This window comes from Mizuhopecten yessoensis, unplaced genomic scaffold (assembly GCF_002113885.1).
Source record: "Mizuhopecten yessoensis strain PY_sf001 unplaced genomic scaffold, ASM211388v2 scaffold10441, whole genome shotgun sequence".
Classification (NCBI taxonomy): domain Eukaryota; kingdom Metazoa; phylum Mollusca; class Bivalvia; order Pectinida; family Pectinidae; genus Mizuhopecten; species Mizuhopecten yessoensis.
Window position 1 is genome coordinate 818527 of NW_018408548.1, and position 16371 is coordinate 834897.

At 34.8% G+C, this 16371-nt stretch overlaps 1 protein-coding gene across 15 annotated transcripts in view; it reads right to left on the minus strand.

Moving 5' to 3' along the window:
• LOC110460618 (serine/threonine-protein kinase TBK1-like) overlaps positions 1 to 16371 on the minus strand; it is a 79956-nt gene that overhangs the window by 4371 nt on the left and 59214 nt on the right. For all 15 annotated transcript variants that reach the window (XM_021513629.1, XM_021513637.1, XM_021513630.1 and 12 more), the window contains 16 exons: positions 14158 to 14348; positions 13593 to 13733; positions 12494 to 12623; positions 12030 to 12120; positions 11295 to 11388; positions 10663 to 10823; positions 10365 to 10475; positions 9673 to 9852; positions 7553 to 7915; positions 6509 to 6728; positions 4593 to 4714; positions 3804 to 3920; positions 2256 to 2354; positions 1814 to 1910; positions 1243 to 1388; positions 540 to 632 (listed from right to left, as the gene is read on the minus strand). In XM_021513629.1, coding sequence (XP_021369304.1) covers positions 540 to 632; positions 1243 to 1388; positions 1814 to 1910; positions 2256 to 2354; positions 3804 to 3920; positions 4593 to 4714; positions 6509 to 6728; positions 7553 to 7915; positions 9673 to 9852; positions 10365 to 10475; positions 10663 to 10823; positions 11295 to 11388; positions 12030 to 12120; positions 12494 to 12623; positions 13593 to 13733; positions 14158 to 14259 — 2267 coding nt within the window. In that variant the 5' untranslated portion in view covers positions 14260 to 14348. The remainder of the gene's footprint in view (positions 1 to 539; positions 633 to 1242; positions 1389 to 1813; positions 1911 to 2255; positions 2355 to 3803; positions 3921 to 4592; positions 4715 to 6508; positions 6729 to 7552; positions 7916 to 9672; positions 9853 to 10364; positions 10476 to 10662; positions 10824 to 11294; positions 11389 to 12029; positions 12121 to 12493; positions 12624 to 13592; positions 13734 to 14157; positions 14349 to 16371) is intronic.

The following is a 16371-nucleotide window of genomic DNA, read 5'->3' on the forward strand; positions in this document are numbered from 1 at the left end:
GGTGAAGGTTATTCATTTAAACAAACTTTGTAGACCTTCATCTCAGCATGCTACTGGCTAAATATCATAATCCTGGGCATTTTGGTTAATCAGAAGAAGTTGTTTAAAGTGGATTTTTTTAAAGAAAATTGACCCCTGTGACCTTAAATATAAATGAAGGTCATTCATTTGAAGACTCTGTAAACCTTCACCCAAGCATGCTAATGGCCAAATATCATCTCCCTGGCATTTTGGTTATTCTAAAGAAGTTGTTTAAAGTTTTTAACATATTTGACCTCGAAAATGGGTGAAGGTCATTTATTTTAACAAACTTTGTAGCGCTTCATCCCAGTTTGCATCTGGCCAAATATCATCACCCAAGGTCTTTTGGTTATTCAAAAGAAGTTGTTTAAAGCAAAATATTGACACTGGACGCCAGACACCGCGCCATGGCATAAGCTCACTTTGCCCTTTGGGCCAGGTGAGCTAAAAATGATAATTAAATTTGAAGTCCATGATTCTACATAATTTTATCTGGAATTTTTGTGTAAGCAATTTACTTTTTCAATTCTTCCAAAATTTCACCACTCATTTTAAGTAGGTCATTGTTCCTTTGGATATCCTCCTTCAGATCTTCAAAGCCACTTTTCAAACTGAAATATATAAAATATAATCATTAATACACAAATTAATCTCAGTTACATTAACAAATACTTACAGAATATAACCGTGATCACGAGACAAAACATCATTGCCAAGAAAAAATTAAATGTTTTTTAATTACTAAGGCTGCAACGATATATTGCGATACTTTAAATACAGTACGGTACTCAACGGTTCACCTACATTATTTTTTATGTATTTTGTTGTTTCTGAAATTAGTGTACACATGTCCGTTCAAACATGGTGAGTTAAGCCCCATCTCGGCATGCAAGTCGAAAGACGTGAATTGTATTGAACATTTTTAGTCATGCCCATTTTGGACGAAGTCTATTTACAGTAATAATTTTGCCAGTAAAAATTTGCAACATGTCTTTCTACTTTGCCTCTACTGTAACTACATGTATTGTGATTTGTATTGTATTGTCATGTTAATGTATCGTTGCAGCCCTAATAATTACACCTTGAAATGATCAAGATGATGTTGTATTTACAATTTTAAGAGGTTAAGCGAAGGTGGAGGGAATCAAACGTCCATAATTCACTATAAATGTCCTGGATCCATCCATCAATGAGACATAACAAGAAGCCAGCTGTACACACCTATTGTTGGCTTCCTCCAGGAGACTCCTGCGCGTATCCCTATCAATGCCATTACATGTGACCTGTTTCGGTCCCCGGGATCTAAGAGGGTCGGGATGTCTACTATGCAAGACCTCCATACATTCTTGACCTAGTTCTTCCACTATCTATAACATCATTGACATACAGATCATGACTTGAAGTTAGTCATTAAATTTACCAATAGCTTGGTAAAGGAATGTTTCCAGCATTTTACTTGCACAGAATATCTGATCAAAACTAACTGATGAAATACTGTTACTGAGTGACAACTGTTTTATCATAAATTGATAAGGATTTAAACAATTTTAAAGAGGCTGATGATACCATATAAAAATATATTTATAAGCACAACATATTTTTTCTATTTTCTTTTATTCAGTATTATTTTACATCATTGAAAACAAAGCAAAGCTAAAGCTTGAATTCACAAATTTGACACACTTTGCAAATCAACAATTTTCAAAAAAGCTTTATATTGGATGTGAGCCCAAGTGAGAATACACCAATGCCAGAATGGTACTAAATTTATCTGAATCCATTTATGTTTCACCTTGCTGAGACGCTTTTCAAAATCAATTCGTTTTTTCTCCAGTGATGCCAAGGATCGGTCTAATGAATCATTTTCTTTCCTTGTATTCACTGCTTTGCTGGAAAAAATGAGGAAAATAATAATAATTGTTTGATAAACTTGAAAGCCATTCTAGAAAAACAAATCATGAATCAAAGAATAATCCTTCAAATTTATAGAGTTTATTCTCTGTAGTTGTGAATAATAATCGTTTTGTGTGGCATTTTATTTTAAATTAATCTTTTCATACACAGAGCCAAATTTTAATGAAAATGTGAGAATTATTTCCCTTGCATTATAGATAGAGTGTTGGGAGGACAGAGAATCCTGAAACATGATCACCAACCATCACTGGTTGGGGAACCTCTATATCCACATGCACAATGTGGCAAGTATGAATTGTGTTCTATATCACCATTATTACCTGTAAAACCTGTGGAACATCTCATACTGTTTCTGTCCACGACTGTCACACGTTTCTAATAAGGACTTGGCTTTCATACATAGCTCTTCTAACTGGTTCCTAGAACAAACACAAATAACATTCAAACCTGTCCATGTGGCCAGTGACCTGTGTTAAGGTTAAATGATGCCTAACTGTAACATAACTCTTCCTCCCTAAAGAGTTCGACACTCGGAAGAAACTGGCAAAATATCTTCCATAAATGTAATCTTCCAGTTCTAGAAGCAAGGTTCTTAAGATGTAAAAATATCTAAAGTTGCCAAACACAAGGCTTGCAGAGTGATTGGTAATTTAGATTTTTTCATTTTTTTTTAAATATAAACTTATTTAGAAATAAGTTATTTCAACTTATAATAATCACTCTTGTTGGCCCAGATGTAAGTGTGCAGGGGGTCTTAATGTAAGAGGAAACCAGAGTACCTGTAACAAACCCATGTGATTTGGCAGTTGACGGCATACTTTGTCATGTCAGATCGAGGAATCGAACCCTGGCCGCTGTGGTAAAAGGCAAGTACGCTATCTACTGTGCCAACCGACCACCCTTAAAATCTTTTCTTGAGGGGTTAAGATCCACCCATCTCACCAGCAAGATGGTGAAAATTCTTTTTCTCTTGTACATGTATAGTTGATGCAATGCTGACGTTATGGAGGCCAATACACCACTGACATGATATTTAGACCTTGTTGACAAGACATCATAACCTAAGGCCCAAGGGCCTTAGCGGTCACCTGAGTTATATTATAGGTACTGGTAGCTTTATTTTATTGTTTAGATGTGATGTGGAAATCAGCATGTAAACTAAGCGAAATACAATACTTGTCATGTCATCAAAGGATAAGAATTTGAAAATATTGGTAAATTTTCCCTTTGAGGCGCAGCCCTAGCCCCTGGGGATGGGGCAGGAATCCCAATTTTACAAAGTAATACTCTCATTCACCAAAGATGATTCTGACTAAGTTTGAGTAATTTTCTGCTGAAAATGGATAAATCTACCCAAAAGTGTTATTTCCCTATATAAACTATAGTAAACTTGACCCCCTCCCCAAAAGAAGTTTTTGAAATATTGGTTAATTTTCCTTTTGGGGCCCGCCCTGGCCCGAGGGGTTGGGGTAGGAATCCCAATTTTACAGGACCAAGTTTGAAGAAAATCCATCCACTGGTTCTTGAGAAGAAGTTGAAAATGTAAAAGGTTTACGCACGATGGACGGCGCACGACGGACGGTGCACGACGGACGGAAAGCGATTAGAATTGGTCACTTGAGCAAAGCTCAGGTGACCTTAAAATGCTATGACGGGGGATTTCCCTTTGTTTCAACCCTAGGGTCAGACAAAAATATCTATCATCAGAAAAACTGTGGATACACCTGTAAAGGTAAGATACTGCACATGTATTCTCTTACTCTGGCAAGAGAATACATGTGCAGTATCCTACCTTTACTAGGACAGGTAAACTGTAATTATCTAAACTTTTTTCAAAGTACATGATACCACAGAATAATAAAACCAACCTTTCAAAAGCATGAGTGTCTTCCTCGGTCCTGTTGAGGTACTGTGCTTGTCTGTGCTCCTTGAAGTGTCGGACAATCCTCAGTATTATTTCTACAGTCACCTCTTGTCTCTCCTTGCTACAAAAATGCATAGTCAGATGTTTCTTTCAATTTCAACTTTTGAATTTCGTCTTGACTTTTTAAAATTTAATGACACTGTTATAAATTGGTAGTACTAACAATTAAAGGTTATATCAGTGATAAATTAAAAAATGTCAAGATATTATGATTTTTTTTAGTTCAAAAAGTATATATATATATATACCTGCACAATATACAACAGGAGGAAAAGATTGCCAATATTTTGATAGCTGAATGAAACAATCCTTGATGTATAGCAGAATTTTTTCTCATCTGAACAGTGGACTCCAGAATTCTACGTGGACCCCAACTGTATGAGTTAAATCAATGTCTGCCGGCATACTGGGTTCAAACAATGCACTGACATATGTCATAGCAAAGGCTCAGTGTGCAGCACCTTGTGAACAAGACGAGAAGACTAGTTTGATCCTTTGATGTACATCAAAAGAATCTTGCTGGCTTTGAAGTCGGGTGTCGCTCTTCTGAAATCTTCAAAGAACAAGCATCGGCCTGGTGATTGGTCAGGATTTTTTACCTGACACCAGTTAAATAGCTATGACATATTCCAGGGGTGTGGAGAGCGAAAGTGAGCGTAACCCCTGGTTATCGAGGATGAACTTTCTGTACCTCCTGACTGACTAGAAGACCTAGTAGGACGGGAATTCTTACCATCGATCTTGTTCGTCATTACAGCCAATGGCATTGTCCCAACTCATTTCAAGTTCTCTTTTGACGATTCGCTCTTGGTAGTTTGACAAAAGCTTACTGGTCCTTTTCAATTCATTCTTTATCTGAAAATTCCAAAAAGCATATTTACTGAATTATTAAATTTCAATATTTATGCAGCAGTATTTATATGTTGATGTATTGACTTTTAAATCTTAGAGTTGATTACTGTGCAAGTCTATAACAGCTTCTAACCTAGCTTTCTTTATTATTACAGCTTCTAACCTAGCTATCTTTATTATTACGGCTTCTAACCTAGCTATCTTTATTATTACAGCTTCTAACCTAGCTATCTTTATTATTACGGCTTCTAACCTAGCTATCTTTATTATTACGGCTTCTAACCTAGCTATCTTTATTATTACAGCTTCTAACCTAGCTATCTTTATTATAACAGTTTCTAACCTAGCTATCTTATCATAACAGCTTCAAACTTAGCTATCTTTATTATAACAGCTTCTAATCTAGCTATCTTTATTACAACAGCTTCTAACCTAGCTATCTTTATTATAACAGCTTCTAACCTAGCTATCTTTATTATAACAGCTTCTAACATAGCTATCTTTATTATAACAGCTTCTAAATATAACCTAGCTATCTTTATTACAACAGCTTCTAACATAGCTATGTTTATTATAACAGCTTCCAACCTAGCTAACTTTATTATAACATCTTCTAACCTAGCTATCTTTATTATAACAGCTTCTAACATAGCTATCTTTATTATAACAGCTTCTAAATATAACCTAGCTATCTTTATTACAACAGCTTCTAACCTAGCTATCTTTATTATAACAGCTTCTACCCTAGCTATCTTTATTATAACAGCTTCTAACCTAGCTATCTTTATCATAACAGCTTCTAACATAGCTATCTTATCATAACAGCTTCAAACTTGGCTATCTTTATTATCTTATCATAACAGCTTCAAACTTGGCTATCTTTATTATAACTGTTTCTAATCTAGCTATCTTTATTATAACAGCTTCTAACCGCTATCTTTATTATAACAGCTTCTAACCTACATGTAGCTATCTTTATCATAACAGCTTCTAACACAGCTATCTTATCATAACAGCTTCAAACTAAGCTATCTTTATTATAACTGTTTCTAATCTAGCTATCTTTATTATAACAGCTTCTAACCGCTATCTTTATTATAACAGCTTCTAACCTACATGTAGCTATCTTTAGCATAACAGCTTCTAACACAGCTATCTTATCATAACAGCTTCAAACTAAGCTATCTTTATTGTAACTGTTTCTAATCTAGCTATCTTTATTATAACAGCTTCTAACTTAGCTATCTTTATCATAACAGCTTCTAACATAGCTATCTTATCATAACAGCTTCAAACTTAGCTATCTTTATTATAACAGCTTCTAACCTAGCTATCTTTATCATAACAGCTTCTAACATAGCTATCTTATCATAACAGCTTCAAACTTAGCTATCTTTATTATAACTGTTTCTAATCTAGCTATCTTTATTTTAACAGCTTCTAACCACTATCTTTATTATAACAGCTTCTAACCTAGCTATCTTTATTATAACAGCTTCCAACATAGCTATCTTATCATAACAGCTTCAAACTTAGCTATCTTTATTATAACTGTTTCTAATCTAGCTATCTTTATTATAACAGCTTCTAACCACTATCTTTATTATAACAGCTTCCAACCTAGCCAGCCAAACTACAACAGTTTTTGACCTATTAAACTATTCACATTTTATTGAAGTACAGGTAGCAATGCCTGCATCCACTAATACCCTATTAAATCCTATTAAATAACAGTCAGATATAGGCAATTGAAAAAAAATTCACCGGCGTGATATTGATATAGTTATTCAGACTTACTTTATCAGCTGTAGTCTGCAGTTCCAGAGTGTTGGCTGCCGTACTTTTCTCTAGGTCTGCGAGTTGTGACGGGTTGATAGTATTGATGGCACTCAGGATCATGATCTTTTGCTGAGACTCACTAATAAAGTTGGTCATCATGGTGAGGTCCGAAGCACAATGCTCTCTTAGTCTGCTGTCATAACTCAACAAATGGGAAAATTCATGCTTGAGCTCATGTCTGAAATAAATGTGAAGATGTACTTAATAAGTAATTAAATAGAATTATATTTGCTGGCTTTTGAATTAAAAAATAATTCATCATATTTTGTATTACAAATTCGTAATTCCTCAACATTCTCTTCTGTAAAATATTTTTCTGTGTGTCTACTGCTGTTTCCAAGCACGAGGCAAAGATAAATTATAAACGTGTTCATTTTTATTAAAGTAGGCATTTAGTTTTCAAAAAGTTTCTAAAACAAAAATGTGTAAGGAGGATAAATCTTGACTTAACCCGCATTCAGGCTTAATTTTCAAGGGTTGACAGAACATATTATGGCAGTAAGGGTAACTCTGAAGGGAACCTTTTTCTTCATAACGCCTGATAAAAACACTTGATTGTGTCACAGCTCACAACTCAGTAGATGAATATTGATAAATCTTAAGCTGAAGCCCTGACCCGACTCTGAATTTCGCCAGTGTGTGTGGATGCCTAACTCAAGCAACTTTTCTTTTCTTTTCCTTTTTTATAGAATTTCAGGTCCTGAAATTGCTTTAGGTTCCATTTATTTTATTGCTTTAAAAAGAGAACTTACAGATGGAAATAATGCTGTTTTTTTCCCTCCTTTCTTTTAAATTGGTAATTATCATTTTCGTATTAGACAAAACATTCTTTTATTACAATGGTGTCTTGCCTGGACTTTGTGAAACATGGCTAAAATTCTCTAGACAAGCAAAGTTTCAATACATATTGATATCTCATAGAAAAACTGTGATTGGTAGAATCATACAATCTCCAGATGGTGTGATCACCAGCTGACATCAAAAAATCAAAATGATACTTACATGTAGCTCTGAACACTGAGTCTTTCTAATTCCATCTTCGTATGATACCGTCCGATTTCTTTACACAGTAAAAAGTTGATACCACAGCACATTTTAGCCATCTGTTGGTCATTTGCAATGTTCATGCTGCTGCCAAACTTTGGAAAGTCTGGACACCACGATTTGGGGAAAGTCCTCTGGTCATCAGAATGTTTCATAAACACAAATATTGGAGTCTTTTCACAAAACACAGATTTGGGGTACTGGTGAACGGGTGTCATGTTGTCAACAATGTTTTTTAAGAGATCCCCATCATGGATGAGTACCTGGTCCTGAATAGCTATGTCACTCTGCTCAGCAATGCAGTCCTGTAGTGTCGTGATTCTAGCACAAAGAAAACAAAATAATCATGGTTAAACGTGTTTGGCAAATAAATCCATAATCTTTCACAAATTGTTTTTGTACATCAGTACCTTGATCCTTTCTTTGGGGAAAAAGAGAGATAATTTTTTCAGCAGTTTCTATGCATTTTTGCATATATATTGAACATGAGTTCCGCAAGACGGTACATGATACGCCCGTCAGATGTAGAATGAGCAGTTTGCCACAAAGGGCCATAAGTGCATAAATTTTGGAGAGATAAGCGTCAAATCTTATCAAGCTTGTCCGAGCTTTAATGGCAATGAACCTTCCTACCAAGTTTGAAATTAATCTATTTAAAATTACTCAAGTTATTGAGCGGAAACTGTTTCGGCAATTCTACAAAGGGCCATAACTCCGTAAATAACCAGCGAATAATTTTGGTTATCCCAAGCTTTCATAGAAATGAACCTTCTTACGAAGTTTGAAATGAATCCATTCAAAATTACTGAAGTTATTGAGCAGAAACTGTTTCTGCAATTCTACAAAGGGCCATAACTCCGTAAATAACCAGCGAATAATTTTAGTTATCAAACTTGTCCGAGCTTTCATAGCAATGAACCATCCTATGAAGTTTGAAATGAATCCATTCAAAATTAATGAAGCTATTGAGCGGAAACTGTTTCGGCAATTCTTCAAAGGGCTATAATTGTGTAAATAACTTGTAAATTATTTTGGTTATCGAACTTGTCCGAGCTTTCATAGCAATGAACCTTCCTATGAAGTTTGAAATGAATCTATTCAAAATTACTGAAGTTATTGAGCAGACTCAATTTCGGCAATTCTAGAGAGGGCTATAACTCTGTAAATAACCAGCAAATAATTTTGGTTATCAAACTTGTCCGAGCTTTAATGGCAATGAACCTTCCTATGAAGTTTGAAATTAATCCATTTAAAATTACTCAAGTTATTGAGTGGAAACTGTTTCGGCAATTCTACAAAGGGCCATAACTCCGTAAATAACCCGCGAATAATTTTGGTTATCGAACTTGTCCGAGCTTTCATAGCAATAAACCTTCCTATGAAGTTTGAAATGAATCCATTCAAAATTACTCAAGTTATTGAGCAGAAACTGTTTCTGCAATTCTACAAAGGGCCATAACACCGGAAATAACCAGCAAATAATTTTGGTTATCGAACTCGTTGGAGCTTTCATGGTAATGAACCTTCCTGTTTAGTTTTAAATGAATCCATTCAAAATTACTCAAGTTATTGAGCGGAAACTAATGTGTGCCCGCCCGCCCACCCGTCCGCGTGAAAACATAATACGTACCGTCTATCGACGGGCGTATAAAAACCATTATATCTCGAAAATTGATTTTCTTTTCCCAATCTTGTGTCCACCACTTACCATCTGTGTTCTAAGGGTTCTGCTATCGATACAAAATATCTTCTCTACACACACCCTTTAAATAAGTCATGACAAAATCTAATGCATGCGGTAAGCTATTAGATTGGTTTCAAGTATAAAAGACAGACCAATCGCAAGATAACACCTATCCAATAAGGATTACAGAAAAGCAACACCCGACTTCGAAGCCAGCCAATTGTACCATAATGTTGCCATGCAATTCTCTCAATGTACATCAAAGAATCAAACTGGTCTACTTGATGGCACATACAGCCTTCAATTTTCATAATGACATGTTCAAAGGGTGTAGAATAAGAGATGATAAGCATATGGAGAGTGGAATCACATGATTTCAAAGATAACCACTTACTTGCTGTTTCCATCTATGTAAATCCTCATGTGCATCCAAGTGTTAGGACTGAAGGTATGGATAACAATCTTTGACATCAGCTTGTCAACTTTGTTGAAGAAATCGCCAAAGGATAATTTATACCTGTCGTTCCGCTCCAGTAAGCCAGCCAATATTGGAGTAAGGAACATCTTCAATCCCCTGATCAATAGATTATTCAAAATGTCACTAATTTAAAAATGATTCTGTAGCTATTATAAAGTTATAGACATTAATACACTATTAAAGCATTAACTCATTCACTCATGAAATTTCATAATGAACTTTTCCAACCTTTGAATTGGAAGGGTTCAAATATGTCTTCAGGGGTGAATGAGTTAATAAGATATTTATGTAATATTTGTGAAATCTTTCAATAATGAAAAGTCTTTATTAAAATAAATGTTCTTAAACTAAATATATAAATAAGGAAATTTCTCATTTTTTTTAACATATTCTTTCTTGTAAAATCATGCTTTGGTTTCTCAGACACAAACAAAGCTATTTGTTCCTCTCATTAAATGATTCCCCAATTAACATGAAATGAGTATTTCATTTAGTGTTTCATTCACATTATTAATTCAACTTTTCTAGATTTCATTGAAATTCCAAGAATTTAAAGAATTTATAAATGTCCAAGACAATGAAGAACCTGAGTCAAAACCACAACTTACAGGGAGAGTCGACAGGTAAGAGGTAGTTCTTTGCTCCACTCAATCTTGCCGTTTTCGGATTGCTGTATTCCCGATATGTAGCCCGGTTCCTTGTTTTTGGTTATTTCATACCTGTAAAAAGTATTAGATGTGGAAAAAATGAGCTTATTAAAAAGCATATCTGTTGTATTACTTCACTGTGATGGAGTTCGAAGACAATATTTAATTTTTCAATTCATGAAAACATATCATTTGTACTTAATCACAAAAAAATATTAAAAGAAACATCACTTGTCATGGGATTACCTCCCTTACTTACATGGTCACTCTATTCTTTCTTCCTCCAAAAGGTCTAAATGGCAATCGACCAGTCGCTGCGTGAAAAATAGTGACTCCCAAACTCCAAAGGTCGACAGTGGCATCGAAGATCTTCTCCTTATTCTTGTCCCTCATAACAGCACAGCCATAGATGTCTGGATGCTGTGATAATATCAGAAATTAATATTTAATTTCAAAATTGTTTTCAGAAACAATCTTGGTCTTATAACAAAACAAACTCAACGACATATAGTTAAATTCTATAACTTGTTACTAGAATACAGGTCAAGACAAAAACTGTAATTGCCAGACAATTAAAATGCAATGTTGCAATTGAAATTCTGTTGTGATAACGCGTCAAAATACCATTTTATGAAAAAGTGGAATAAGCAGAGCCTAGATTCATATTATACAATTTTTTAATAAAGTGATAAAGTGGAACTGAGAATATTTGGGAACATATGACTAGTAAAATGTCACAGCTTACACATATCAGCCAACCACAATCTTTGAAACAAATGTGACAGTTTGGAATGTAAAGCTGCGAAAGACTACACAAATGTTTTATGTTACACAGTAAGGAAGCTATTCCTTGTATCAGTAATATATTATATACAATAAGTGAGTACTTACCAAATATTCCTCAGTACCATATAAGGACACAAACTGTTCTTCCTCGTACTGTAATTCCTTTGCTGCTCCAAAGTCAGTCAACTTGAACACAAATCTGTTTTAAAATAACCACCAATATAGACATTTTCAATTAAAGTGTTATAAGGACATATTCTTAGGATTCATATTAAGAAAAATTCTACAACACTATTTTCCCTTAACAATTAATAATCTCTTCATTACAAGTAACATTAGAAAAAACAATGTGCACAATACAATTTCTGTGGGTGATACCGAGTCAATATGATACTGGCACTGGAAATTTTGTATCTGGTCGTGGCCCAAAATGAGAAGCTCACCAAATTGAATGCACACCACGACCAAAACACACTACAGTCTTGATTATCACTATAGAAATATGAGTTAAGAATGGTGTCTAAATCACATTATTCTCACTCTTGTCTTTTCTTTTGTCATTGCAAACAGGTAAAAAAAGCCAAAGTAAGGGAATTAATAATTGGAACATTAATCCTTCCCGTTCAAATACCTCAAGTTATTAGGCCTGTCACACTGCCTCTGTGTACATGAACTTTGGCCTCGGACTCGTATCACAGACCTTGACGTAATAACTCGGCCAATATAACTATCAGTAAAAACATGTACTACAAACCGTACATGAGGTGTTGAGTATATCCTTTATTACTTAGCCTAACCCTATACAGTTCAATAAAGTCCCTAGTTCTGGTGAATTCTTACCTTCCATCTTCTCCTTTATAGCAAAGGATGTTTCCTGGTTTCACATCACGGTGAACAATGCCTTTCTCATGAAGATATTTCATTCCTTTTGCTGAAACAGTAAAACCAATTTATATTTTCTATTTACCAGATATCAGTACAGGCAGTACCAGGTAACCTATTACAGTGTTATTTTACAACAGTCTGTCTATTGAAATTTGGATATATTCCCATTTTCTGATCATTTTGGGAAAATAAGGCACATTTTAGCTATGGGAAACAACCTGTGTTTGGCTGTAAAACTGAAAAAAAGATCACTGTATTATACAATAAGAAATTCCAATTAATTATGCATGTACAGGCCATTGATTAGAGAATGAAATACTCAATTATATAAACTGAAATTGAAATATTGACCCATGTCCTTTAAAAGCTGACTTTTCTACAATAACAAACAAGCCTTAAACTACCTGGTATGTACCTACCTACATGCTTTAGCACAAGCAGAAACTCTGTTTCCTCCAGTCCGTAAGCATTTTTTGGATCATCCAGCATATTGTAGAGACTTCCACAGGTAGATAACTCCATGACAATCACTTTATTTCCCGTTCCAATCTGTCAGACAATAAGTTTCACATGATAATCACTTTATTACCCATTCCAATCTGTCAGACAATAAGTTTCACATGATAATCACTTAATTTCCCGTTCCAATCTGTCAGACAATAAGTTTTACATGATAATCACTTTATTACCCGTTCCAATCTGTCAGACAAAAAGTTTCACATGATAATCACTTTATTTCCGGTTCCAATCTGTCAGACAATAAGTTTCACATGATAATCACTTTATTTCCCGTTCCAATCTGTCAGACAAAAAGTTTCACATGACAATCACTTTATTACCTATTCCAATCTAATCAAAAATATAGCTTCTATCTTATTTTTTCATACATCCTTTTCACCAAAAACATTTCTTTTTTATCAAAATCTCCCTTCCCTAAAACCAAAAAAAAAATGTCAATGAGCCAATACAAAATATGCTTTATGTATTTCAAATGTTTTTTGACTTCGCACTTTTCAGGGTCAATGTTATTTAACCTTTGAAATTGCGAAATGCCAATGGCTGACTAAAGGTGCTGAGTGGTTTCAAAATAGAAACGTTTATGGTATGTTTGCTGTTCAAAATGTATTAAAGTCTTGTCAGATTTAGGCATGTGTCTGTGTTCCGTCTTCAGTGTTAACCGTTGTACTTTTATAAAAGTTATAACAGTCAGAATGTGATAATTTATAAGACCACCCTGTCAAAAAATGAAATCATGTACAATATTTTTTGTGAATTATTGAATTTATCACCTTATTTTATTAAAATACTGTATACACATCAAATATTAGTTGCAATTGATATTATTTGACTCACATTTAAAGTTGTATAAAAACCTGATACTTTTACATCTGTTATACCACAGCAGTAAATCTATGGCATTTAACCACGTGCACGTACATATGTAGCCATGGTGTCACAGAAGTCATAATTGACTGCATGAGTCACCCCTACAGGACAGACATGTCATTCTAAACCAACCTCTTGTTCCAAGTCCAGCATCTTGACAATATTCATGTGGTCCATCTTCTTCATGAGTGAGTACTCCCTCATTTGGACCTCAAAAGGTCTGAGGGCGGCGGCCGACGTAAACACCTTTACTGCCACCTCTTCCCCTGTGATCTACAGTAGGTAAATACATTTGTGGAAATAACCATTTCTATAAATAACTCAGTGCTCTAGCTAGCTATTCATGAGAACTCAGAAGGGAGATGACTCTACTGGAAATTATGGTCAATTAGCATAATATTGTTTAAGTTCTATTTATAGGGAAAAGGGAGATAACTCTTGTGAACCTAAAACTAAAAGCAAAAGATCCGATTTTTGGTTGCTGATGGTCATTTTAATGACTCAGGGAACCTAATTTTAACAATTTTTACACACTAAATTTATATACACTTTTGATCAAATGACCATAAACGATAAATTAAATGAACTGCATTGAAAGAACTCTTTTACATACTTAATTATGCAGATGTTTTCGCAGAGAATAACTTTAAAAAGTATTCAAGTGCCTAAATTTTATGGAAACGGAAATTTGCATTACCTTATTCCTGCCACGATAGACTTTACTTGTAGCTCCCTGGCCCAGCATCTTTGTGACCTCCCACATGTAATGTTTGGATCCTCTCAGTGTAGATTGTGCCATGGTGTTTAAAGTTATTTCTAATTAATGGATGGATGGTATGTAATAAATAAATTAGTGAATGATGTTAAATACTCAGTGATGATGGGTATCTGCAAAAGAAGAAAAAAACACATTAAGTGCACTTGTCAAGTTAAGGAAACATGCATCCCAGGAAAGAATCTTATAGTAGGAATCTCCATTCCTAAGAATGTATTACACGAAACTTTTAACAAAACGTCCACTTTACAAGATTGTAAATTTCACCAAGGACATAATTCCCTGTATCAGTTTAAATTCACACTGATGAACGGGAAGTAAGTGAGACATAGAGGTCAATCCAACACTGATGCACGGGAAGTGAGACATAGAGGTCAATCCATAGCCATGGATGGGTTGTATTGTGTGGCACCATTATGAAGAATGTGAATTTCTGACAACATTATGGACATAAGCAAGAGGAGTAAATACCAGTACACTTTCATAGCACAACTGCAGGTTAGTATGAAAGTCTTATACTGTTTTTTTAAGTTCATTTAGTGGCATACATCAACTATAATAACGGCAGTACTAGGGATAATTAGGTCAAGTAATATGTTTGAAAAATTGACAGTTTGTTTCTAGTGTATTTGTTTGTGAAATAAATAAATAAAAAGTACTGCTTATATTATATACAGCTGTAAATTTTCATCTTCCATTTATAAATATTCAATTCCCTTTGCCCAAAGATTCTCTAGAACAAGTTTGGTTAAAATCCCTTCAACGGTACAGAAGGAGAAGGATCTTTAATGTTTTCCTCTATTTCCTCTATTGGGCCCTGCCCCTCCGCCCCCAGAGGGGCCACACCCTTCGTTTATACAAAATTGAGGCTCCTTTGTCGAGAGATGCTCTAGAACAATTTTGGTCAAAATCCTTCTATTGGTTGAAAAGAAGAAGATTTTTAAAGATTTACCTAATTTCCCCCGCCCCTCTGCCCCCAGGAGGACCATACCCTCCGTTTATACAAAACTGAGAACTCTTTGGCCAATGATGCTCCAGACCAAAATCCTCTGAGCCATTCAGGTCTAGTAGCGTTTTAAAGGGAAAAGTTGATGGACAACGGACACTGTGCCATGGGATAAGCTCACTTGGCCCTTCGGGCCAGGTGAGCTTAAAATGGATGTTCTTTCTTTAGAAAACTATATAGTTAATAATAGATAGTAGTTAACAAGGATTTGTTTAATTTGGCTTTTTCAAAGAATATGATTCACATAAACTGTGAATGGCCTCTGATGCAATATTCAGCACTGTACTTCCCTGCTTTGAATTTCCTTATTTGATTGGATAATGCATGTCACATGATGACATAATCAATTATTGTATCCTGTCACTAATACTGACTGAATATCGTATACAGAAATGTATATATCTAGCAAGCAAAACAGTCCATTGTCTAACTAGATATGACATTAATATGGTTTGTGAGGGTGTCCAATGATGCTTTTTATATCTAAGTCCTGCCCTCACAAACCAGGTAAATACCATATCCAGTGAGAAAAACACTCCAATAAATCTAACTAGATATGACAATAATCCTGTTTGTGAACATAAGGCTTAAGCTTTTACTGCCCAATTAAAACATCAGAAACCAGATACATGATGTATTGTGTACAGTTAACTAATTAGGTGCCTAATTTGGTGTGGGAGAGTAATATTATTTTGATTCCATGCTTTCTGATGAGATATATCATATTTGGTTAGTAAACTACTTCCTTTTCCAACTAGATATGACATTAATCTGGTCTGTTAGTTTGAGACTTTCACCCTGAATATCAACCCTCTCAAAGTAGGGTTATATTGTCTTATTACCCCTTTGAGAAAAATCTAGGAATCTGATTGTATCTCTTTGTATCTTGCGGCCGGGCAACTGGAGACAACTCGCATTCGTCGTCTGCCTCGCTGTTTACAAAATGTCAAAACGTTTCGCTTTGCATACTGGTTTGTTGATTTATTTTATTGTTATTTTTCTTTGTTTTAATTATAAAAGACTCAAAGGGGTAATAAATTCGTTACACAGATTTTTGGCAGGATATACGGGATGATATGACCCTAAAGGGTTTTGTATTTCCTGAGGCCAATAGGCTTCGCATACTGATT